The following is a 26255-nucleotide window of genomic DNA, read 5'->3' as shown; positions in this document are numbered from 1 at the left end:
TCAGTTTGGTTTTCGCTGACATGGAGGCAGCAGATTCGTGTGAATCTGGTCAGAGATCATGCTTCATGGGATAATCTTCATGAAAATTCATTCCTGCTTCAGTAAATGGGTGAGTTGCCAATGTTTGTGTGCACAATAGACTGCTTTTTATACAAAGTGTATAATCCTTTAGGAAATGTCTGATTTATACTGTTTATTTTAGAAATGTCACAACAATATATGTTTTTTATTTTTTTAAACTATGATAATCTTTATCACTGTTATTCAACATTAAGGTTTAACTGGCTAACAGGTGTCTTTGCTGTATCTTTTTTCCTTTTCACCACAAAGGGGGGCAGCACTGAGTCCAAGACTCACTTGTTTAACAAATTGATGAGATGAAAATGAGATTTGCAGTTACTATTGCAACCTTGTGCCCCTGCTGGTGAGTCCAAGGCAATAACATGGTATATATATATATATATATATATATATATATATATATATATATATATATATAATTACATGTCTACTTTCTCTTCTACATAAATATGTATCTGCAGCATATGTTGCTCGGCTCATTTATATTGAAAATAAGTTTAACTAATGCCTAAAATACTGGTAAATTATGTGCTTAGTATCTTTATTTACTTCAGGACAAACATACTTTTGGCCTTTTTATACAAATTTGCAACACACCTGCATGTTTGTAAAAAGTGACCTCCTCTTGTTACATGATAACAGTTTTGGTATATGATGTTCCCGCTGCTTACCTCATATGAGGTATGTTGGTGGTTCATAGTCTTCAGTTTTATTGTAATAATAAATCAAAAGCTAATGTTTAGCAAATTTTATTAACATTTAAGACCATTTTAGATCACACTCAACAAAAGTATGGTTTCTTTCTTTTATCAAGCACTTCTGCTTATGTTAAAAATATAAAGGTATTCAGTATATAAGCTACAGGAGACTTCAGCTAAACTTGTGTTTTGGTTGTACTCACAGGTGGATCCTTCTGCTTATCTGTGTGCAGGAGCTCGATGCAGTAAGAACTTCTTTTTTAAGACTAGATTTTACACTTTTCTTTTTAATTAATATCTCTACAAAGACTGCATATACACTTTAAGATCATATTGCTGACAATAAAAATATGCACATGCAGTCACCTAGGACTCAAATATCTGATCTGAATAAAGATAACAACCATATATGATTGTTTAATCAATTTTTGTTGACATTTTTGTCAATAATTTGAAAACAGATTTATACTCTGTGCCTTCTTTATATTTATTCTATTAATGTACGTACAATCCCACAATTTTACAAAACTTTAAAGTAAAATCTCAAATTATTATATTATGAAGTTTCCTGTTTCAAGTTTCTTCCGAGATGTAAATGAGACCTAAAAATTCTAATGTCCACTTTTAAGTTTTCCACACTCAGAAAATAAAGTAGCTCATTGTAGCTTCAGAGGTACTGAGGATTATCACAGGAGTGATACCCTCAAAGATACTGCTAATGTACCCTCAGTAGTGCACAAAAAGTTAGGGATGTTCAAATTTTGGGTACAATTTACAGAAAACTTAAAAAAGTTGACATTACCCTGGTATTACATCATGAATGTAGGATAGTCAAGTAGAATCATGCAATAGTAATTCCTTCACAGAAAACAATTTATTGACACAAAAGCTAAGAACAGTGGTGGGTATACCACAAAACTAAATGCCAATGTGTCAATAACTTGCTCTGTACTAAATGTCATCTTGGTCTAATTATGTCAAAATGTTAACAGTATGATGAAGAGGACAGTTTAGATACAGGTTGTCATGGAACCAGAATATTTAGTAGTTGAGTCATGGTTCATACACTTCTTTTGGGTTTTTTGTGGTTAATCATCTTGTTGGAGAACAACATGTTGTCCAATAAATACTTAAAAACTGACGTTTTACATGTGCATTAAAAAATTTAAAGAACATCAAATCATGTTCACCTTTAAATGTTAAATGTGTATTTTCAGTACATTCATTCATCATACTTAAAGCTAAATATCCCTAACTTTTTTGTGATGTACATACAAAGGTACTTTATAAGGTACAAACTGCAGTTGCAATTTTGATGGTGCAACCCCTGTGACAATTCATTGTAGCATAAAAAGTACAAAACACTCTGTTTTGACAGTTTTTTTTTTTTTTGTTTTTAATGAAAAATCAAATCTGAATTTTAAAAAAAGTGAAGAAAAAGTGTGTACAATTTTGCACCCCTTTCCATCGATGCTTTCTAAAAAACTGGGAACTGAAAAGGTCAGTGGCTGTAGTTTTGAAACCTAAATGCTCTACTTTTCTAGAATTATTTTTTATTTCATCCTTTAGCTATGTGAGTTACCCATGTCATGTGCATTGATTTAGCATCATACCATGATAGTGCTAGATTTTAAACTTAACAGTTCAAACAAGTCAACATTTTTAATTATTTAACCCAAAGGACAGTTGTCCATTTCATCTCATTCTATCTTAAGTTAATTTTGGCCTCACAGGAAGTGGTTGAGGATCCTGTTTATGTAGGTTTACATCAACATAGCATGGAGTTTGGATTTACAGCTGTACTGACTATCACAAAAAGGGAAAAACTGTGATCAGAGATAATGGTTTGCTAAGGTGTTTTTCTACATTTTGCAACATCCTAATACAGCAACCTATGGAAAATTAGCAGAAATATAAATATATGTTAGGTTTTTCTGGGCTTATATTACCCAGAGACTGGCACTTTATCAAGCTAAAAACTTCTAGTTATACATAACTAAGGTTTACTGCTTTACATTTTCAGTTTTTCCAATGCCTGCTCTGAACTACATTGATCTTGGAGTGGAGCCGATGGGATCCAGTACAGTGGTGAAACTGTAGTTCTTCTCTGTACTGTACTGCTGTATAAAGGAATGATGCAACATTTTACCATTTTTGTAAACACTGATGGCACTACTACAGCTGCTGGAGTGGCCAAGAATGTAGTTTAGATATGCACGTGACAAACAACAGTCTTAACACTGGGATAGCTGTGAACAAGCTGTTCACTGAACTTTATATGACTGGATAAATGCTTGTTTTTTCTATATAATGCTCTTTCCTGTTATGCACACACTGACCCAAGTCCAATTTGAACACCAGTGGGAGATAATTAGTCTTACTTCATACTGTTTTTTTTTTTTAGCCTGTTAACTTTTTGTTGTCGTACAGTTTGGAGAGCAGGTCTTAATTTTACAGATAGGCAAGTCCACAAGCTTTAAATTTAAATATAGCTTAAAATGGTGATTTAGACTTGTATGTTGAGACCAGTTCATATTTTTTACTTTACTATGTATTCCCACTACTCTCATGATCCATTGCTGTACAAACGACACAGGAAAATGTTACAAGCTAACAAGTATGTCTTTCTCACTGATAGAGAGGTTTCCATGAAGGTTAGGACCAAAACTTAAAGTTAGACAGTGTTATCAACAGATGTGCATTAGAACCGGCATAAACTCATCCAAATATTTAGAAAAGCTGTGAGAACACTTTACTGAATGTTTGTGACACATATCCCAACAGCGTAAAACTCCCATAACACACACATGTTGAGGGGAGTACTTGGAATCTGATGGTATGGAAGTCACAAAACAGGGGTTTCCAGCGGGAAGTCAAAACACTAAATAATTTTGAGGTCAGAGTGTTCTTATTTACCCAAGTCTAATCAGGAGTGCTCAGTATACAGTGGAGAAAAGGTTAATTCTCAAGACTCTTTCTCAAAGAACTTTGTCACACACAAATGACACCTAACCCGAACCATTAACTTGTATCATCTTACCATATGTCATCTGGTGATCATTCACTGTGTTTGTGGTTCAAGGGTAGGAGCGATGGTCCATGTCAAGGCAGAGACTGCTCTATATATCGATGTTTTCCTGCCAAAGGTGGACGGGTACGAACTTCATTAAAGTTTTTTTCCTCATGTGTCATTAAGTATTTCTCTTTTTGTCACTAAGGTAAACAGTGTGAAATTACTCTTATAGTAGAAATATATTATTCTTTGTCAAGTATTTGTTTTATCCTTGATTTATAGATATGAATTTATTTGTTATGCTCTTCCTTGTAATTCTTCATAATTCAGGAATGATAATAATAATAAAAATAATAATAAATTATTTCTTTAAAGGGGCCACCAGGTAAGCTAGGACAGCAAGGTCCCCGAGGACCAATGGGGCCAAGAGGACGTGAAGGGCCACCTGGGGAGAAAGGCAGGATGGGAGCACCAGGATCATATGGCCCAGAGGGACCAAAAGGAGATCGTGTTAGTGTTCATATTCCTGTACATATTATGCCTATATGCTGTGTCAAACACAGAGACCATGATATCAACATTAAAAGCAAGTATAGTTGAATCATTATGTGTTATCATAATGATTTTAAAATATACATTGTCAGTGACAGAAAAAAAGGGTGGGAGTGAATGGTTCAATCCTTATAAATATAGATGATTAAATAATAAGTTGTCTTTTTTAAAACATTTCAGGGTGTAATTGGTGTTCCTGGATTTTCTGGCCATGATGGGTCACCGGTGAGTTTGGTAGATTTTTCTGCAAATGCCAAGACAAACAGTTCCCACTGACACTATTAGACTCGTTAAAGTGAATAAGTTCCTCCTATACTGCATCGGTTTCAAACTTTTATGACCCAGTGTAGAGCCGACATGCCCGTCGCTTATTTGTTCACAATATTTCAAAGGGTTTTTAGAATATACCCCTGATAACAAAGCATCAAAACTCTTTTATTTCCTAATGTTAAATGTCTAACTAATCACTTCAAATGTTGCAGCAGTGTGGTAGTATGGGCTTACTATGCCCCCTAGTGGACAAATGTTAGAAACCCTGCAAAGTTATTACCAGCCTGGGTCTCTTCAATGCTTTATGGTGCTGCCTTTGGGGAGTGTCATAACAAATGATAAATAACTATCTAAGCTCCTGTATAATTATGAAATACTGAGCTAGTGCTGCAAAAGCAATAAAGTGTGAGTCTTTAATATCCATAACAAGTGAGCTCAGTCATGACTGTCACTTCCAATATGGAGCAGTTCTTTACCATAACTGCCCTATATTTCTCAGGGTCACACTGGAGCAGGTGGTGAGCCTGGCTTGCCAGGAGTGGATGGCTGTAATGGGACAAGAGGTCAACCAGGAGATCCTGGTTTGCCTGGTTTGGATGGTCTTCATGGGCCACCTGTGAGTAGATCAACTGCATTGATGTTTCAGTTTTTTAGTCAAGGGTATATATGCAGATGATTTTGTCAGACACAACATATGCATACTGTACCATTAATAATTATGTAAATGTGATCATAAGGATGTGATCATGTTTTGCCACATTCACCATGAACGATTTACAAGGGCCTGGGTTTGATTTTGACACTGGCAGGGACATAAAAGGGTCGCACACATGCCTGTGGAGGCAAGTGTTTTTGCACTTCCAGTGTTTATTTTTAATATAATGGTATTTAGAGTGAATAGGAAATCTAAACAAGCAGAATTTTATAACATAAAATATTCTATTTAGGGACTGACATAAAGGCTTTTTGGTTTTTCTATGCTCAATTCAGAAATTAAGTAATGATTAATTTAATGTTATGAGTTGAAGATAACAGCATATTTGTCTCATAAATATTGTCCACAGAAGGAGGTAGTTTAACTTAGCTATATACTTACTACAGGGCATTCAACATCACATTCATCAATGTTCTTTAATTAGGCAGTACAAGAAAACCACTACTTAAATACAACAATTTAACAAAACCTGGAAGAAAATGTACCCAATAAAAGTTCAAATTGTGAGTGACAGACTGTTGTTTTCCAGTACATCATCATCGTTCTTATAGCTGGAATAATATATCATAGAATGTTTTCTGTTAGAGGTATGGGCATCTTTATTATTATTTATTTTTTCTTTGAAAAAATATGTTTAAAAAATATTATGATAATTTTTTTGAAGGGATCTGTACCATAATTTGTTTTAAAGTCTCTACTAAATTATGTGAAACACTTATGCCATATTATGATTGAGTACTATACTTACCAGAAAACCTAAGGTTTCCTCCAAACTATATCAGGTATAAAAATAATTAAATTTACCACAGCTTTAAATTTAGTTTTTTCTTTTATTTTCTGAAAATATTTATTCATTTACTAATGATGACAATGATGTGTTTCCCTTTGATGCCAGATTTTATAATATGCAATCTATTGTATATATTCTGACTGTTTCTATTTAATTTATTTTCATTTTAGTTTGTTTTAATTCCTCTATTTCTAATTTACTTATTAATGTTTATTTCACACATTGCTTTTAATGTTTTACATTAGGCACTTTTAGTCATTTTGTAGATGTAAATTGTAAATTTGCTATACATACAAACCTACCTTGCCTTGCCTAAAGCTCACCTGCCACGACCCTGCTAGCCCGCCTGCCTCTCCATCTCCTCTGTCTGAACTTCATGGCAGCTAACACACGCATGCATACTGAGGAATCGAGTATTTTGCTTACTGAATATTATTATCATCATTAGTAATTATTTAACAGCAATTGGGTAAATCTTTGCCATTTCAACCTTTACATGGACAAGCTCTAAAATAACTTCTAGTGTCCACCTTTCTTTGCTTTGCTCCCGATGACGCAGACTCACTGTTCCCAACTCCTCAGTAAGAAAAGTAGCTATTGGCTGTCCTAAAAGTCTAGAATTTACTAATTAGCATAATCAGTCTAGTATTTACAGTTGTAATGGATGCTGCCACAAAGAGGGATGTAGTGGGAAGGCAAAATCAATAATAATAATAAAAAAAAGACAACCTAAAAAGGATTAGAACAGCAAAATAAATAAATTGACATTTAATATAGTTCTGTCAATATTTTCTTTATTTTTTGGTTAAGTTTTTTTAAGTGTATTTTGTTTTTCAATTAGGAGTCTTTCACATGTCCCAACACTTATAACTTTTTAAATATTTTGCCCACACTCTTTATTAATGAATTGGGACACACCCACAGAGGACTGATTTATCAGGTGCTTGTGGACGGAAAACGATAGGGACAAATCAGAACTTGTTAGACATTGGTAGGACATGTCCGTACCATTCATATCCAGTTTTACTCCAATGCTGATTTATGTCAGAATTGTATTAAGTTAAAATAATAAATATTTGACATAAAAATGATAAAATGATGATAATGACATAAAACAAATGTTGAAGTGATCATTTATTAATTTATATAATTTATTAAGTTTCTAAAGTCACCCCTTATATCATCTACTTGTTAGGGATCACCTGGTCCTAAAGGAGCTAAAGGGGAACCTTTGTATGGAGCTGCCCTTCCAGGTCCTCCTGTAAGTTATCTGTAACTGTTCGGATTGTTATATAGAGTATAGCCTTGGCTTCATTTATGTCAAAAATACCCTTTTTCTCATGCTCAACAGTCATAATCTATATCCATTCTTTTGATTTCTCTTTTTACTTTTTTCTGTTCACAGGGAGAGCGTGGGAGAGACGGAGAACCTGGTCTACCTGTAGGTTTTTTATTCTTGCTTTGATGCTAAAGGAATATTTTTCATCTGTAGTACCATGCCACCTTGACTTTTTTGTGTGGAAATGCTAACTTGACTTTACAATCGTTGTCTTTAATATGTATAAGATTGTAAAATTTACGTATTTGCTTTTTTTTTTTTCTGACTTAGGGAAAACAAGGAGTCACTGGGCCTAAAGGCAAAGTTGGTCTTCCCGGCCTTCGTGGGCCTGAGGTATAAAAAGTTGTCATGTTCATACTAGATTATAGTAACATGTTAAGGTAATATGCTAGCTCACAAGCACACTAGTACATTTCCTTGAAGTACCTTGATGTTATCTCTCTTAGGGCTTTGAGGGACCTAAAGGTGTAAGAGGACCACCGGTGAGTGTGCTTTTCAATGTGTAAATGCACTTAGTGAAAAAAATAATAAAATAAATAAAAAGTGATAATAATGTAAAATTCTTGTGTGCATTGCAATTTACATCAATGCAAAGCCAAACTAATAAGGTTATGCTTTCTGTGCAGGGTGACCCAGGAAGATCACTGGCAGGCGATAAAGGTGATAATGTAAGAAACCACTCTGGTCTTTAAAACTATGACAGAGGTTTTAGGCTTCACATATGTTTATATTTGTGACTTGAATGTGGATATGTATGGAACTTAGTGTCTTAGTAAATCAATTCACTTATTTAATTCCATACTTCAGGGTGAACAGGGCTCACTTGGTCCACCAGGAGTAGAGGAAGTCGTGGAATATCCTCCACACATTCTTTCTCCGAAGGGCCACAAGGTGAAGAATAAGTTCTCATTTATTATTAATATTAGGAAACTACTTTTTACTGCTTATGAGTTCTTAAGGATTTTAATGCAACTTTATAATTAATATTAAAGGAACTGCCGCAATTTAGTTTATTCACATGTAAGTTATGTAAAAATAAGGCAAATCAAATTTTTATCATCCTCACCATCCCCCCCCATATTTTTATTCTTTTTGTTTCCCAGGGAAACCCAGGTCCTCCTGGACCATGTGGACCAAAGGGCATAAGTGTAAGTTTTATTTGTTTCTTATCTTAAGAAAAGAGAGACAGATGCTTATGATTTGTATTTTTTCCTATTTATTAGGGTGGCAGAGGAGACTACTACCTTCAAGAAATTAAAGGAGAGCAAGGAATCCTGGGATTTCCAGGGAACCGGGTAAATTATTTAAATCCTACACCATGTTGATCTTAGAATAACACGGACATACAAATATGACATTTTTCAGCTCATTATTGACATCCTTAGGGTCTATCTGGATTTCCTGGTAGAGATGGATCAACAGGTCCTGAGGTAAACCAGTAGTATTTTTAACTTTCCGGTACATTACTGTGCTCAGATACTTTGTTTTATGTTAAATTACATTGATATATTTTCAGGGTTTACGTGGAGACGAAGGACTTCCAGGCCTCACAGGAAAAACTGGAGAAAAGGTAAGCCTAGTTTAAGCATCAAATTGATCTGCAACACAATAAATAATTCATCAATCCATTTTTATTACCCTCTGATGGTTGCTGGTAGTATGGTCACATTTACTGAAGAATGAAGAGACAAAGGTCTTCAATTAGCCACATTTTTTGTTCAGAATTGTGATTTCCATCTTTGTTTTTGCACTCAACAGGGCTACCCAGGAGATCCAGGTCCCCCTGGATCTTTGCAGTTTTATAATATAAGTGAAACAAGAGGTGAAACAACATCATCTATTGCACTCATCTTAGTTGGCACTAATAACTGCTGGTCTATTCCACCTTCTCTCTCCTTTTCTCTCTTTCAATCTCTCTCAGTCTCTTTAGAAGAATTATGATTCTTTTTAATTGGTTCCAGGTGCTAAAGGTGACCGTGGCTATCCAGGATTACCTGGAGTAACAGGAGAGCCTGGTTTTATGGGCATGCATGGGCCTCCAGGGCCACCTGGGTTATCAGGTCAGAGTTCAGTGTTTGTCTAATATCTAGAATTTGCAGATTAACCATGAATTTTTTATAGTCTTCTTTAAAATACACAGGGTTTGTGGTGCATCAATCATAATACAACAGTTTACCACCTTTCAGGTATTTACAAGAAGTAATGTAGCAGCAAGAATATTGATGGAAATTATTCTGTTGCCTAAAGTTTTTTTGTCACTGGTCTTCATTATCATATTTAGAAATTGCAGGTCTCAGTCACTGATTACTTGAAGTTTCTCATAATTCCTCTTATTCTTTTAGATGCAAATGAGCTGCTTGGACCACCTGGTCTACCTGGTCCCCATGGTGAAAAGGGTAACAAGGGAGATCCTGGGAGGTACAATGAATATGAAATTATTCTGTTTCCGGGAACCAAGGGACCAAAAGGACCTCCAGGACCTAAAGGTGCAAAAGGCCTCCCAGGTCCTCCAGGTATACCTGTGAACACTCCATATCATACACTATACAAATATTTCTTATTTATATAATCTAATATAAAAAGATAATTGCAAATATAATTGAGATTAGTTATTTCTTGCTTTCTGTGTCTGTGCATGGTATGGACAACATAATGGGATCTGACCAGGATGTGGTGGTAATATTTTTATTATTTACATTCTCAAAAATTAGCACACTTTTAAATATTGTTAATTAATGCTGATGATCATCTCTTGCTGGTCAATATCACAGACTACTATTGTGAGCCTGGTGAGCCTGGAGAACCTGGTGATGATGGACCCAAAGGATTGCCTGGAAACATAGGTCTTAGAGGAATTAAAGGTGATCTTTTACTATTAAATCTTTTGCAATTAAGTTGCATTTTAAACACAAGCAAAGATGATCTTATATGTCATTTCTAATAAAAAGGTTTACAGAACGTGGTCCAAATAAGAGAAAATTTTCAGTGAGCGAAGTTCTCTGCATTGTTGGCAAAGCTTCATCTTGCCGTGTTTCACCACCATAATTTTGGTGGTGGTGGTATAATGGTGTGGGGAATATTTTTTTGGCACGCTGTGGACTCCTTAGTACTAACTGAGCATTGCATGCCTGAATACTGTTGCTGACCAGGTTCATCCCTTTATGATCAGAGTGTACCCACCTTCTGGTGGCTACTTCCAGAGCAAGAGGAGAGTAGAAGGGGGGTCCACAATGTACATCATGGGAGTCTAAGTGTCTAAGTGTCAGAATCAGAATACCTTATTAATCCCTGAGGAAATTGTGTGCACACAGTCACTCCATACCAAAAAAAGAAAGGATAGGATAAGATAGAAATCACAATAAGAAAAATTACAAATGGGTTACAATATCTATATAAACAGATACAGGATAAATCTTGCCAGTGAGTAATATGTACAATATTATCAATATGATAAACAGTAAAATGTAAATGTCGTGCAAAGTGCAAATGTGTAACAGCGGATGTTGTCGCTATATGGAGGAGTTGTACAGTTTGATGGCCACAGGTAGGAATGATTTCCTGTGTTGTTCCGTGGAGCATTTAGGTGGTATCAGTCTCTCACTGAACAAACACCTGTGACTGATCAGCAGGTTGTGAAGCGGGTGGGAGGTATTGTTCAGTATCGTCTTTATTATGGACAACATTCTCCTCTCCGACACCATTGTTAGAGCTCCATCTCCAAAACATTACTGGCTTTGTGGATCAGTTTGTCCAGTTTGTTTGTGTTTGCAACCCTCACCTGCAGCCCCAGCATGCAGCAGCATAGAGGATAGCACTGGCCACAAAAGACTCATAAAACATTCTAAGCAGTGTTTGGCAGATGTTAAACAACCTTAGCCACCTCAAAAAATAGAGATGGGTCTGGCCCTTCTTGTAAAGTGCAGTAGTGTTCTTAACCCAGTCCAGTTTATTGCTAATATGCACTCCAAGGTATCTGTAATCCGTCACAACTTCCACATTGACATCGTGTATTGAAACAGCATGTGCAAAAGCATAACAGATGTTCTACCTGTAGTTCATTTAGTAGTGTCATTACAGTCATACATTTTTGCCATCTTCATGTTTAATAGGTTGTCCAGGGGATTGTAAATGTGTTCCTGGTAGGGGAAATGAAGGACCTCCTGGTCCACCTGGTTATGCAGGCCCTCCTGGATTACCAGGAGCTCCAGGATCTATAGGGGACCCAGGATTGAAGGGAGATGAGGGCACCAGAGGACCACAAGTAAGGGCTGGATTATTCATACTAGACACTGCTTTCTGAACTATGTTTAAAATTCTAATCTTTGTACACAGTTTTGTATTTGACTTAATATTTTCTTACAGGGCTACCAAGGAATCCCAGGGGCAAAGGGACAAAAGGGTCAGAAAGGGGACTCTTTTGTTGGGGGTGTTAAAGGTGAGCATTTGTAATACTTGTATTTGTACTGTACTAAGTTTTATTAAATGAGAGAGTTTTTTTGTACAGTTATTACAGATGTTTAGATGTGGGAACTGAAGAATGCTAAGTCACTCACACTTTTCTATTATATTCTATTCTACAGTCATTTAGCAGACGCATTTATTCAAAGCGACTTACATTTGAGAGTAAGAACAACCCAAGCAAGAATTCAAACAAGATGGGACATCATAATTAAGTGGTAGTCAGACTGCTGTGAGTCTAGTTGGACCCAGGTGCTGTCATGTAGTGCTAGAAGCAGTGCATATAATAATTTTATTTTATTTTTTTTAGTTTTCCGTAAGTCATTTTGTTTAAATCCAAGATCATGATTTCATCGAACAATATCAGCTTGGACATAAGTGCATGCAGCTTATTCAGTACTTCGTTGCTATTATGTTCAATAAATACTACAGGAAGGCTCGATGTGCTCTTTACACTGTTTAGTACAATAAATCTTTGTAAAACTATAAAACACATGTCTGTCTGTAAGTTTTATTTCTAGTTATTTAACGTTCATAGCCTTGTTTCTTTCTGTTTCTGGAAGGTGCTAACGGTGACAGAGGAGACCCTGGATCCTCTGGCCCTCCTGGACAGATAGGTAGGCCAGGACAGGATGGCATCCCTGGACTTGTGGGAGAACCCGGACCACCAGTAAGTGTGTATATATTTTACATTCTATAAAATGTGTTTTGTGGCATAAAGGTTTGAATAATTATTTAACTGTAGCAAAATAATTCTACTGCTCGTGTAAAATATATTCCACTTTCCCACCTGGGTTCTACTTTTCTATGTCATTGGGTATGACTGATATGATACAATAGGGCTATGGAAGAGGATATCCAGGAACACGTGGTCCCAAAGGTTACCCAGGTCTTGCTGGAGACAAAGGATACCCAGGACTTGTGGGTCCCCCAGGCCCTTGGTTCCCAGGCCCAGCAGGGATTCCTGGACCTCAGGGAGATCCGGGACTTCCTGGTGCACCAGGACCTCCTGGACGACCAGGCCCTCCAGGTCAGGACTCACTAGGCTACTGCTCACCCACTCCAGGCAAGGTCTATGGGCTCCAAAAAAATGTTGTTGTGTCATTAGGTGAAACAGAGAGATGCTGTCATGCAGACCACATTGCCCCACCAGGTCCTAAGGGTGATCCAGGTTCACCAGGTAAGTTATGACGCCATATTTCTTGACCCAACTTTTCACAATTGTCTTTCAAGTCATTGACCCCAGTCATTTGTTGATAAAATTTGTCAGTCAACAAGGTTTGTGCTGATACAATTTCACTTTTCATATTTCCATTATTGTTTGGCCTCTTCTTAGGGATTCCAGGTAAATCTGGGAGAGATGGTTTTCCAGGGACACCAGGACAACCAGGCCCAAAAGGCATGAAAGGAGATGATCATCTAACTGAAAGGATAGGAATACCAGGTAATGCTCCATCATGTTGGCAAATAATAAAAAAAAATATTCAGTTCAAACTTGTGAAACATTAGGCATTTGCATAGGATTAAAAATGTGAATTATCCAGTTTTTTTTTTTTTTTTTTTTTTTTTCATTTATTTTTTTTTTCGAACAAAGTTATAAAAAAAGATTCTCTTCTAAAAGATAAAATAAAATACATGACAAATCAAGAAGAACAAGAAAACAAGCAAGCAAAATCATCCAGTCCCCTTCTTTGTCCCGTTTCCCCTCTTTCTACAATTTGAATTGCTTGCCTGATTACCTTTATGGTCCGAAAAAAAAAGGAGCAGGCAGAAGTAAAAAAAAACTTTTCAGGGCCTGCTCCCAAAAACAAAATAAACATAATAATAATAAAACAAATATACTATCGGCTGACAATTTATAACAATCACAGCATTTTCCACAGAAACAAGGTAGTAACAAAGATACAATTAAATCATTATATTTCCGTCCTATATATACAAAATTTATCAGTTTTGAATAGTTTCTTAAATATATTTATTGTTTCACATAGTTTCATTTTATTGTTCAATTTATTCCACAAATTGACTCCCCGGATTACAGGGCTATGTAGTTTTATGTTTGTTCTTACTGGTTGTTTTTTAAAAATACACATTCCTCGCAGACCGTATCTACTTTCCCTAATCTGAAACAACCCCTGGATACCATCAGGAACCTTCCGATGAATTACACCATACATTAGTTGTGCTGTTTTAAAGTCAACAAGGTCTTTAAACTTAAGTGCGTTCAGTTTAACAAAGAGTTGATTGGTTGATTGTCTAAACTCTGCATTGCAAACAATCCTTATTGCTTTTTTCTGTAGAATGTATATTGGATCAGTGTTTGTTTTATAAGTGTTTCCCCAAACTTCCACACAATAGGTCATATATGGTGGTATGAAGGAACAATACAAAGTGAAAAGTGATGCTTGATTTAGGAGGTGCTTGACCCTGTATAAAACTGCAATTGATTTGGAAATTTTGGATTTTATATAATTTATATGCGATTTCCAGTTTATTTTATCATCTATTATTACCCCAAGAAATTTTGTCTCAGTTACTCTTTCTATTTTAGTATTGTCTATCAATAGTTGTTTGTTTGTGTCTATTCGGCGATTCCCAAAGATCATAAATTTAGTTTTACTTACATTCAAGGTTAGTTTATTTTCATCAAACCATTTCTTCAACTTAGTGAGTTCTTTTTCGACGATATCCAGGAGTTGCTGCAGATTTTCCCCACAGCAAACTAAATTTGCATCATCTGCAAATAAAATGATTTTCATGTTTGTTGTCAATTCACATATATTATTTATGTACAAAATGAACAGAAATGGCCCCAAAACGGACCCCTGGGGCACCCCACTTATTACACTTTGTACACTAGACTTAACTTCATGTAATTGAACATATTGTTTTCTATTTTTTAAGTAGCTATTGATCCAATTATATGCTATCCCTCTAATTCCATATCCATGCAATTTTTCCATTAACAGTTCATGATTCACAGTATCAAATGCTTTACAGGCCTCTCTTATTTGTCAAAGGGCTTCCAGGTTTAACAGGGGAGCCAGGTCACCCTGGTTCAAGTGGAATTAGCCTGGCTGGCCCTCAAGGTCTTCCTGGGTTACCTGGATCCCCAGGGAAGAAGGGTGCACCAGGAGAAATCCTTAATGCCAGACCAGGTGTGCCTGGCCCACCAGGGCTCCGTGGGGCTGTGGGAAAAAATGGAATCCCTGGTGTTCCTGGAAATCCAGGGCTGTCAGGTAACAAGTATTTATATAAATGTAAACACAAACAAATCCCCAGCATTTTAGGCTTTAGTTTATACTTCATGATGCAGAGAAAAAATCCTCAACTTGCAGTGTACTTCCAGTTATTTCAGTATATTAAGATTGGTTTTTCATTGGGGATGGTGAATTACAGGCATACAAGGCCAACCAGGACCATTAGGTCACAAAGGAGACCCAGGGAGCAATGGTGATCCTGGAGACATTGGTCACCCAGGTCCACCCTGCACTGTGTGTGATCTGATAGGTCCACCAGGTCCTCCAGGACATCTTGGAAACCCTGGTTTGAGGGGAGAACCAGGTGAGCATAAAATTCTATTTGATTAATTGTTCAGAGAAAGACATAGATTCATGCATATTATGCTATGTGAATTGTTACAATGTTGTGCAGGCAACCCTGGTCAGAAGGGTGTGAAAGGAAATATAGGTCCACCTGGCCATGGACAGAAGGGTCCACAAGGTTTTGTTGGTCCTCCTGGAGCTCCAGGACCAGCTGGATCAAGAGGTGCTGTTGGTCCCCCGGGAGATCCAGGTATTAATGGTTGGCCAGGAATCAAAGGTAAGCCAGTGGCATACCAATGGTATGTTTTTTTAAATTATTTAAATTATACAAATTTTTTTTTAGTATGCAGTATAACAGTTGCTCCAACTCTCACTTGACAAATCAGCAGGCTCAGTTTAGAACAGGGTTGTCCGACTTATTGTTTATTTCCTTGTCACATTTAATATTTCAATTAGTGTGTCCTTAATATTAACAAAACTATAGGTGAAAGAGGTCCCCCTGGCAGAATTCCGATAGGTATACAAGGGCTTCCTGGACCTCAGGGACTGAGAGGTAAAGAAGGAGAGAGAGGTTTTAATGGACATACTGGTGATCCAGGAGATCCAGGACCTCCTGGCTACAAAGGTAGGTCTTTATACACACACACACACACACACACACACACACACACACACACACACACACACACACACACACACACACACACACACACTCATACCCCGATAGATACATCGGGAGGCAATGCAGAGTCCAGGGTGTCTTGCCCACTTAGGCATACAGTCATGGGGAAGCCTGATAATTGATCTACTCACCTTATGGTTGGAAGACAAATGTTCTGTAAGAGTCTTGTGCAGGATTTTGTGTTGCTGCTATCTTAGAAAGACAGAGATTAGTAATAGAAATCCCACTGTAAGGTGATATGCTGCCTCTTGGAAAGTCTTATCTAGGGAGAGAGTGCATGAAGAGCATGAGGCTTTTATACTATGGAATTGGAGGTGTTGCTACCTGAAAGGAAAGCTGATTGGGCTAAACTGACTTAAATGAAAAGTCCAGATTAACTCACAAATAAATGAGTTCCGGATATGTTGTCTCTTACATCTCTCTCCTCCAAGTTGCATGTGTGTTCCTAATAGAAAAATATAAATACTGAAACCATTTGTGTACCTTGACACAGGGATAGTATTCACTAGAACAGGTTGTACACAACAGTTCTAAAGCACCTAACCTCCATAACGACCACAGTAGTGACTGCATTATAATTAAATTTGATGGATGTTTGACCTTTTGTTTTGATTATTGTTCTGTATTTTCTGTCTCTGAACTATGTGGTCAATCCAGGTGTATCTGGACCCCAAGGATTACCAGGAAAATCTGTTAATATGACAAAAGGGCCGTTGGGACAACAAGGACAGAGAGGGCCACCAGGCCAGCGAGGACCTGAAGGCAATGAAACTTTAACCTGCTTACTTCCTGGAATAATGAGTTTTAATTTCTTTTGAATAAAGGTACATTTTATTATTTAATGTTTATTTAATGTTTCGGTCACTTGCAGGTTCAAAAGGTGCACAAGGTATGCCAGGTGATTCAGGTCCTGGGGGATGGCCTGGTCCACCAGGATATAAGGGTTTTGCTGGTGCTCCCGGCAGGTCCGGAATACCAGGACCCCCCGGATTTCCCGGAATTAAAGGCTTCCCTGGCCCAAGAGGATATCCTGGGGATGAAGGAGATCCGGTACACAGTGAAGTTAATTTATTGCCTTATATTTCTGGGATAACGGATTGTGTTCAGCTTATTGTCTCTTTAGCATATAAAAAACTGCCACTTGAATAAAAATTTAATAAGGATGCAATTCAAGTACATCCACTGTAATGAAATGATATGTTTGGTGTTTACAATTGAATTTATGACAACTTTAGGCGTTAGCCACACCTGTACTTGTGGAGACTCCAACATGGATTAAGTTTCTAAATAGTTTAAGTTATTTCTATGTACTTGCATATAGTTTTCATCTGTTATTGCCTAAATTTATTTTAAAATTTAAAAACAAAATAAACTGTAAAAAAGAAAAGTTAATGAAAAGAATGGGGGCAAAAAAACATAAAATTAAATACTCAATAAATTTATAACAATAAATAAATAAATAAAATGAAATACTTAAAAAATCATGAAAATTAATATTTAAATAGTAGCAAATAAAGACAAATAGATAAATAAAATAAATTCATTTGCTAATTTTTTAATATTTGTATTTACATTTAGAGTAAACCAAACATTAAATAAGACAATAAAGGTGTATAAAATAAAAGAAGAAAAATAATAACAAAGACAGAGGATATTACCGCTATTATAGTTAACAACTATGTCCTGCATTCCTGCTTCAGCATTACCTTTTATCTTTACATTTGGGTGACTATTTATCAGAAAAGACTTGTGCTAGCAATCTATTAATTTCATAAGTATTTTTCTTCTTGCACAGAAAGTGCAGATACATATTATGTTGTTTAAATCAAATCAAATTTATTTATAGAGCACTTCTCATGCACAAAGCAACACAAAGTTCTTTACATAACTAAAACAAATTATGCATTTTCAAAACAAAATGTAAAAGCCTTAACACACCAAAGTATATAACAAAAAATTTAAACACACCTCATCGTAGTTCACAAACAATTGCACACAAACTAACACACATACAAACAAAATGCATGTACACTCCATCCACCCACCCATATCCCATTCTGTACGAACATGAACTCCCATCCCTAGTTACTGTCTCTTAACTGAATGTAAGCATAAAAATAATAACAGAATGAAAACATCTGGCTTGACGCTGCTGTGAGGAAACAATATCTTTAGAATGAATGTTTTAAGTTGCTCATCTGGCAGACCAAAAAATAGAGACCTAGGGTCTTTGTTCATTTTGATGTCAAGGGTTTAACTTAGTCTGTCTGTTACTTTTTCCCAATATTTATTAATATATTCACATGACCAAACACAATGAATACAGTTACTGATTTAAGCATTACACAGATTTGTTTTGATCCATTCTATTTCTAAACTGTGGAGTAATCTGTGGGTGATCAAATACTCTGAAATGAGTTTCTTTCAGACTAAAAATCGATTTCCCATTCTCCATATTTGTGTCAAGGATAAAAAGAAATCAAATATAAAAAAGGCCAGAAGCGATTTGCAGGAAATTTGCAATAATAGGTGATAAAGGGTTAAATGTGTTTAGAAGTGTTGTAAGAATAATTGCTGTTACGATTTTCTCTATCAGAAGAAATGCTAAATAGTGTGTTCTTGTGTCTCACAGGGAGATCCAGGTCCTGTAGGACTCCCAGGTATCCCAGGGCTACGGGGCTTTCCTGGTGCTAAGGGTAAGTTATGAGACAGGATATTTTTATGTGTTTGAGTTCATTTAGTGAAGTTTTTATCAGTCTTCAGCAGCCTAATCACCACTGCATGTATAAATCCCAGTATCAAGATTTTACATATCTTATTCTGTTGAACTGACCGCAACAAAACCAAACATCTTCCAGGTGTTAAGGGACAGTTTTATGGGGAACCTGGTCTACCAGGCCCCAAAGGATTGCCAGGAGAGGATGGACCCGGTGGTAAGTTAAGAAGATGTCACAGTAAACAAAATTAATTTTACAGACAACTTGTAGTTGTCCTTGACTACATACAATAAGCTGAGAAATTTCTGCAATTACAATTCAAACTAGTAATTTTCTCTAGCACCAAGAGGTAGTCCAGGAGATCCAGGTGACCCGGGTGCCAGGGGAGGGCCAGGACACCCAGGAATCCCAGGCATTTCAGGGGAACCAGGAAAACAAGGAGGACCAGGTAATTCTCAGTAAACTTTTATATTTAACAGAAGTTAAATCTTTCTCTCTAGCATATAGGTGGCACACCTTTCTCCTATGAGGGACTGTTAGGGACATCATTCAGAAATAACATAGGCACCTATGAAACTGTACAGTCTCACATACTATATTAAAAACCTTGAACACATGAGAAAATGCTTTCGTGCAAACTTCTGAAAAGCTTTCACACATACTATCCATCTATTTTATTTTAGCATCTTCCTTCTGTTTTTATTTCATTAATTGTATTTCTTTTAATCTTTGTTTTTTTTAATGCACTTGTATTGCTTTCTGCACCCTGCTGTAATGTTTTATGTAAAGTACTTTGACTTGTCTTGTGCATGAAATGTGCTATACAAATAAATTTGCCTTGCCTTATTATTGACACGTGCTCATGCACAGAACTGAAAATGTCCCTCTTATAAATATGCATTAAAAACCACTGACACTATTTACCAAAAAACCCATCACACACTTTATGACTTTATATTGACCCCATAGACATAGAAGGAAGGTGAACCAGGCTGATGTACCACAAACAGTAGTCAACCACCAGGTAGCTCTTCCCATATTTTCCACAGGTCTGGTGGGACCCACTGTCAGGACCCTTCTGGCAAGTGTGTGCTGACAATGCCTTTTACTTGGTTTGTGTTCTTGACAGAGTTTGCACTGTTTTATGATCTGTTTTATATCATTGCTGATTCCTGGCCACTACTCTAAGATCCTGGCTCTTTTTGCAAAACCTTGTCAGGCCTTGGTAACTTTTAGAGATTTGTCTTAAGATGTCAGATCTCAGTGGTGCCGCAGTGACTATCTGGTTATTCTAAAGAAGCAGTCCATCTGTCTCAGGGAGGTGATTTCTTGTTGTATGAAAGGCATGGCTAGAGCAGAATTTTGCCATCCTATACCCATTCCAGATGTACTTAACAACTACATGAGGGCTTGTGCTGTGCACTCACTTATCTCCATGAGCCTGTTTTATGAAATGGGTTTGTTTTGTCATTAAAGATCTAGACCACATCCTGCGCTATATCAGGGTCTGTTCTATGTTTTAAGGGCTTCTGGACAGTGTGATGGTGTGTCAGCCATGATTTCCTTGGAGCATTCACAGCCACAGCATAACAGTCACTGGTACTGCAGCGGTGCTTCATCCAGATTGTATGTTATGACTTTGGCTGACTTTATACCTTCTATGCTAATGATATGGCCAAAGTAGCACTACTTATTCCTGCCAAATTATCAATTAGCTTTGTTTAATTTCAGGACAGACTGTTTGATAGTGTGCAAAACTATATTCAAGCCTTGGTCATGTTCTCCAATGCTTTACCTGAACACTAGCATATTGCTTATCAAGACACGAAAAGCCCATGTTATCCTTGAGTTAGTCAGTCAGTAGTCATGGGAATATCTCTGGGGGTGGGGAGCCCCTTAAGGGCAAGGCAAGGCAAGACAAGTTTATTTTAGGCTATAGCACATTTAATTATCAAGACAACTGAAAATACTTTACATAAAAATAATTACATCAAGGTGAAAAAGAAACATTTAAAATAGGAGAATTGCATAGTAAGAAATTAAATAAAAACAAAACAATTTGTCCATCTTGGCAAAAAATTGACTCAGTCTGGACCTAGTTCAGTTAACTAACCACTTGACTAGTCTAATGTTGAGAACACACTGGCTGTGGCTAGCCTGGGTGTGATGCCATCAAGTGTTGGTAGTATGTATTTCTCTTGCTTGACTGCTTGATTCAAGCATTTTGAAGTCCACACACACTTTCACCCAGTGTTTTTTTTTTTTTATAGCTGCAGGCACCATGGGGGCACACCAGTCTCTTTGATCTTTTCAATGATGCCCATGGCTAGCATCTGCTTTTGCTCAGTTTCCACCTGGTGGAGAAGAGGAAATGGGATTTGTCATGGAATTACTGTGACATATGGCTCAGCATCTGCCTTGAGCTCTGTTTTTACAGGATCACAGTGCATTAGTCCTATGTCACCAAACACATTACTAAAATCTTCTGCATTGAAATATCCAGCCCTCACAATGAGGCCCATCTTCTCTGGGCCACACACCTCGCCGGCAGGTTTTGAGAAAACAATTCATAGATGATCATAACCCAAAATGGATATTTCCTCCTTTGGTAGTGTGTAACTGTAAGGACTTCTTCAATGCATTTCATTTCATTGCTGGGACTGGTGGCTTTTGAGTCATGTTGGCTCCAGTCTTAATCTTAAACTCAACTAAGCTGCTGTTCACTAACAAAGTCATGCCACTCCTCATCTGAGCTAGCCTGATCTCTTGCTGTAATATCTAACACAACCAAGAGGGAAAATGAATCACTACTGTCAGTATTTCAAGATGCTGTCACTCATGCAGCATTTTAGCTTTGCAAACAGTCCCAGTGTCCCATTTAATTTCTTTTATGGTATCTTTTGTTATAAGCTGGGCAGAGGTAATTTTTCTCATGCTTTCTATTACACCTGGAAAAACACGAGTTAATACAATTTGGCTTTTATGATGTGTCTTGCCACTCTCTCTAGTATGTGTATCAGTCCTGCTGATGTTTCCTTGTTAAATCTGTACATTCAATCTGGTGATATAGATTGCTTTCTTTTTGAGATAACAATTCGGTGACAATTCCGTTATTTATGTGTTCCTCTTAAGCTTTGCCAAATGCACAGTGCTGGGTTAGCTCATACAGGCACCTCACTAAGACCACAAACTTCTCTCCTGGCTGCTGAACATGCTTGTGGAAGCATGTTTCATTGAGAATCATTTTGGGTTTAGACAAAGTGCTCATGAAACTTTGCAACTGACAGCCTTATAATCAAACAACTCAACTCTTATATCTGAAGGACTTGTGCATATGTGAATCAAAATCCTTTCCCATTACAAGAAAGAGAGACATGACTTGCACCACACCTTCACTTCTGTACCACTCTAAACCAACCACTCCATTGACTGTAGAACTGCTACAGTGGTGTGAAATTAGCCTTCCGAAATTTCCCCACTTATAGCAGGGCTCTTAATTAACACCTGCCAACTCACCAAAAGCGGGTTAAAGTTCAATTTGGCAGGTAGATATAAAAACTTACCGGCCACTGTGGCAGGTGATGAAGATTCTGGAACATTATAGCAACCTGGACCTCTTCTGACTTGTCACATGTTGCTCATCATCAAATAAGTGATTAATGTCTGAAACCATTTTACATCTCAACATACACATAAAGTACCGTAATTCACAAATAAAATGTAAAAAGCTGTTCTTCAGTGGCAACAAGTAATTTTACATTTTGCATAATTTGTCATTTATGTCCTAAAAAACAAACAAGCAAAAAAAAAAAAAAAAAATCTTAAGTTTCTAATCTATGTTTTTTTTCCAAACATGTTTTTTGAGCACTTTTTATATGTGTACTCTCAGGCTTGCCTGGGCCACGTGGCCCACCAGGTCGTCCAGGTCTTCCAGGTTCTCCAGGTGATCAAGGAGGCGTGGGACTACCAGGTCCACCTGGTCCGCATGGAAGACAAGGTATTTATTGTGCATTGTGTCTCCTTTATTTAGATTGGTAGGGCACACACTTACACAGCAAGTGGACTCGTTAATTAAATCGCAATGTTTTCACCCATGGCTTTCCAAAAAGGGTTTAAAAATGTCTGCCAGGTAAATTGTATTCAGTCATTTAGATGTTGACAATATCTTCATGATTAGAGGTTTTTATTAGAAAGTTAACTGAAAATATAACAATAACTGATTATGATTTTTTTTCTCTTATAATTTTATGGTAGGGCCCCCTGGACCACCTGGTTTAGACGGCCTGGATGGCCTAAGAGGTCCAAAAGGGATAAAAGGAACAAGTGGTAAGAGGAAATATTGGTGTTAATCTTTTCAATAACATGACTGTTTGGGTCTCCAAAAAATTCACTTAGCAGGAAGGCTGAAGTGTGTGGCTTTGACTCACTGTTAAGCTTAAACTGTTCAGCCAAACCAGTCCTAAAAGCATGGTAATCAAGGCTGTCAGTATATGTGCTCATTTCATAAAGGAAAGTGAGTACATGCTTCTATGTAATAAATGGTGTCATATGTGCACACTCTTACAATGAAGGCACAGACCTTCCTGGCCCTCCTGGAGAAATAGGTTTTCCTGGGGCCAAAGGTGCCAAGGGCAGCCCAGGACCTCCAGGAGGCACTTTTCCTGGGCCTAAAGGCTCAAGAGGACCAACCGGAAATACAGGTATTATATCTGTTATTATCAGTTCTTTCTTTATTAGGCATAGCTAAACTTTTTCAGTTTAAGTTGTCCACCAGTCTCAGTTTAGTGATACATGTTCATTATTAATGTATTTATTATTCATTTGACATATTTTTACACGTAATTTCTGGAGCTGTTTTTACCTGAACTATAGTTTGGATTTCTTCCTTTAGGTCCTCCAGGCCAACCAGGTGAACCTGGTTCTCCTGGTAAAGAATGCCAAACACCTTTGCAAGGACAATGGGGAGATATTGGATATGAAGGATCTGCTGGACCTCCAGGTATGTATCTACTTATTTTCATCAATTTACCTTACTGATAAAAGACCCAATGTGGATTATTGTATACACACACTGTGGATGTGTATGTCAACCTGTGTATTAAGTATCTGTGATTTTGAATTGGTTTTTCAGGTCCCCCTGGATTACCTGGGTTACCAGGAAACCTCATTTTTCCCAAAGGAGACCCAGGACCAACTGGCCTTCCTGGGTTCCCAGGCCAAAAGGGAAATAAGGGCATTCCAGGACTACCTTGGCCTCAGAGCTGCTTTAACCATGTTGGACTAAAGGGTATATAAAGTGCAAGAATAATGCCACCAGTGTCTTATAACACTGCCATTCACTTGAAAAAAATTCAAATGTTGGCAAACTTTGACAGGTGAGAGAGGTCCTTTTGGTCTACCTGGTCTACCAGGACCCCGAGGTCAGAGAGGTCTCCTGGGGCCTCAAGGCTGTAAAGGACAAAAGGGATCAACTGGAGATAGAGGTGAGTGTCACTGTAGCAAAGAAATGAAATTGCATACATGTACTGCACTATTTACAGCAATAAATTAAAAATGCTAAAAAAAAATCAGAATGTAAATATTTATGTTTGTTCCAGTCAAATGAATTTTTGGTGATTTTTCTAGGTGCTAAAGGTGAACCAGGTGACATAATTTGTAAAGATTCAGGGTTGGCTCCCCATGGACCTCCAGGAATAGATGGTCCCCCAGGACCTATGGGACCTGCAGGTGATCTGGGTCCACCTGGATCTCCAGGACAACAAGGTAAGAACATTTTTTGTATTGTTTGTGCAGTGCAAATCTGGATTGTGTACTCTTTTTGTTATCTTCCTTTCCCTCTGTTAGTATGCGTACATATGTACTTGTTTTTTCTTTTCTATATGTTACAGGCGAGAAGGGGCCTAAAGGGTCTTTGGGTTTTCCAGGCAGAACAGGTTTCCCTGGTCTTAATGGTCCAGTTGGAGACCCAGGAGATGTTGGTGTTCCAGGATTTAATGGTCCTCAAGGTAAATAATCAGATAAAGTTTTTTAATGCTTAACAAAAAGAGGATAGTCAGACATCCTTCTATGGCATGTAGATATTTGTTGAAAATTTATGCATTTTCTTCATATAACAGAAGGTCTTCTTTTATAGATAAAGGTTATTTTGCATTTAATAATGTGATTAAACAACATTAAAAGTTTTAATAGCTATTATATCTTTGTTAATCTCCCATCTTACCAATGTCAGGTACCCCAGGTCCTCCTGGTGATCAAGGAGCTCCAGGTTCAAGACATCCATTGAGGTCTGGTTTCCTTGTAGTTATCCACAGTCAGTCAGTTCTGGTGCCACATTGCCCTGCAGGAAGCAACCAGCTTTGGGTAGGATACAGTCTCATTTACTTGGAGGGACAAGAGAAGGCTCACACACAAGATCTGGGTAAGTGTCAGTAAAACATTGCTGCCCATACCTTTGTGGTTTAAAAAGCCCTCTTTTCTGTATCTTTTCTTATTTCTCTTCTCTCTGCTCTCCCTGCAGGTCAGCCTGGCTCTTGTCTCCCTGTTTTCTCCACAATGCCTTTCTCTTACTGCAACAAAGGTGTCTGCCGCTACTCTAATCGCAATGACAAATCCTATTGGCTCTCCACCACTGCCCCCATACCCATGATGCCTCTCTTTGGCTCAGAAACTGAGAGCCACATCAGCCGCTGCGTGGTCTGTGAGACAGTTTCACCAGCGGTAGCTTTTCACAGTCAGGATCATGCGATCCCTCCATGCCCACTTGGCTGGAGGAGTTTGTGGACAGGATACTCTTTCCTTCTGGTGAGTTTTATTAAAAGGTTGAAAAATATCTTCAGTCTGACTTCACTGAACATCTGCTGCGTTTCTGTCCTCAGCACACAGGGGCAGGCGACGAGGGTGGTGGACAGTCTCTGTCTTCTTCAGGTAGCTGCCTTAAGGATTTCCGAACTCACCCCTTCATTGAGTGTCAAGGTGCAAGGGGCTCCTGTCATTACTTTGCCAACCTCTACAGTTTTTGGCTGACTACCGTGAGTCAGACAGAACAATTCAACATAGCCAATCCTAGCACCATCAAAGCGACTGATGAGCAGCGACACAAAACCAGCCAGTGTAATGTTTGCATCAGAGCAAAATGATGTACCTCTACTATTGTTTTTTGTTGTTGTTGTTGTTTTTTTTTTATCTTTAACAATTTCTAACACCTTTAAAAGATAGTCCACATTCAGATTTACACTCAGGGTTATAGATATTTACTTCTGAAGATGTTTAGCAAATTGTTTAATAAATATTTTGTGCTATGACTTAATTTTTACTTGATGTTTATTTTAAGAATATTTCAGATTTTTGAGAAATGTTCAGAAAACCTTTACTTTTTTCCTCCTGCTTGTGTTCCTC

General features: G+C 37.4%; 1 protein-coding gene across 1 annotated transcript; it reads left to right on the top strand.

Moving 5' to 3' along the window:
• The first annotated feature begins 19 nt into the window (after positions 1–19).
• On the top strand, positions 20–26134 carry LOC121644156 (collagen alpha-4(IV) chain-like). The gene is made up of 48 exons (XM_041991898.1): positions 20–109; positions 331–424; positions 985–1024; positions 3862–3933; positions 4168–4302; positions 4525–4569; positions 5114–5230; positions 7315–7380; positions 7525–7560; positions 7729–7791; positions 7905–7940; positions 8085–8126; positions 8266–8349; positions 8562–8606; positions 8682–8753; positions 8844–8888; positions 8975–9028; positions 9217–9280; positions 9420–9518; positions 9801–9971; positions 10126–10134; positions 10230–10319; positions 11568–11719; positions 11821–11893; positions 12480–12586; positions 12757–12946; positions 13025–13096; positions 13253–13360; positions 14937–15155; positions 15316–15480; positions 15571–15738; positions 15946–16086; positions 16801–16905; positions 17015–17193; positions 18776–18839; positions 19002–19076; positions 19201–19308; positions 22750–22857; positions 23115–23186; positions 23432–23560; positions 23752–23859; positions 23992–24147; positions 24236–24343; positions 24486–24623; positions 24749–24865; positions 25090–25278; positions 25378–25661; positions 25736–26134. The coding sequence occupies exons 2-48, from the start codon at positions 378–380 to the stop codon at positions 25994–25996; spliced, it is 5028 nt and encodes a 1675-aa protein (XP_041847832.1). The 5' UTR covers positions 20–109; positions 331–377; the 3' UTR covers positions 25997–26134.
• The last annotated feature ends 121 nt before the right edge of the window (positions 26135–26255 follow it).

This window comes from Melanotaenia boesemani, chromosome 8 (assembly GCF_017639745.1).
Source record: "Melanotaenia boesemani isolate fMelBoe1 chromosome 8, fMelBoe1.pri, whole genome shotgun sequence".
Lineage (NCBI taxonomy): Eukaryota > Metazoa > Chordata > Actinopteri > Atheriniformes > Melanotaeniidae > Melanotaenia > Melanotaenia boesemani.
The sequence above is the reverse complement of the archived record's forward strand: the minus strand, read 5'-3'. Positions and strand labels throughout refer to the sequence as shown.

Coding starts and splice junctions, on each gene's coding strand:
- LOC121644156 (XM_041991898.1), top strand. CDS start 378: ATGAAAATGAGATTTGCAGTTACTATTGCAACCTTGTGCCCCTGCTG. Junction 19,077..19,200: donor AGGAGAGGATGGACCCGGTG/GTAAGTTAAGAA, acceptor AATTTTCTCTAG/CACCAAGAGGTAGTCCAGGA. Junction 25,279..25,377: donor GGCTCACACACAAGATCTGG/GTAAGTGTCAGT, acceptor CTCTCCCTGCAG/GTCAGCCTGGCTCTTGTCTC.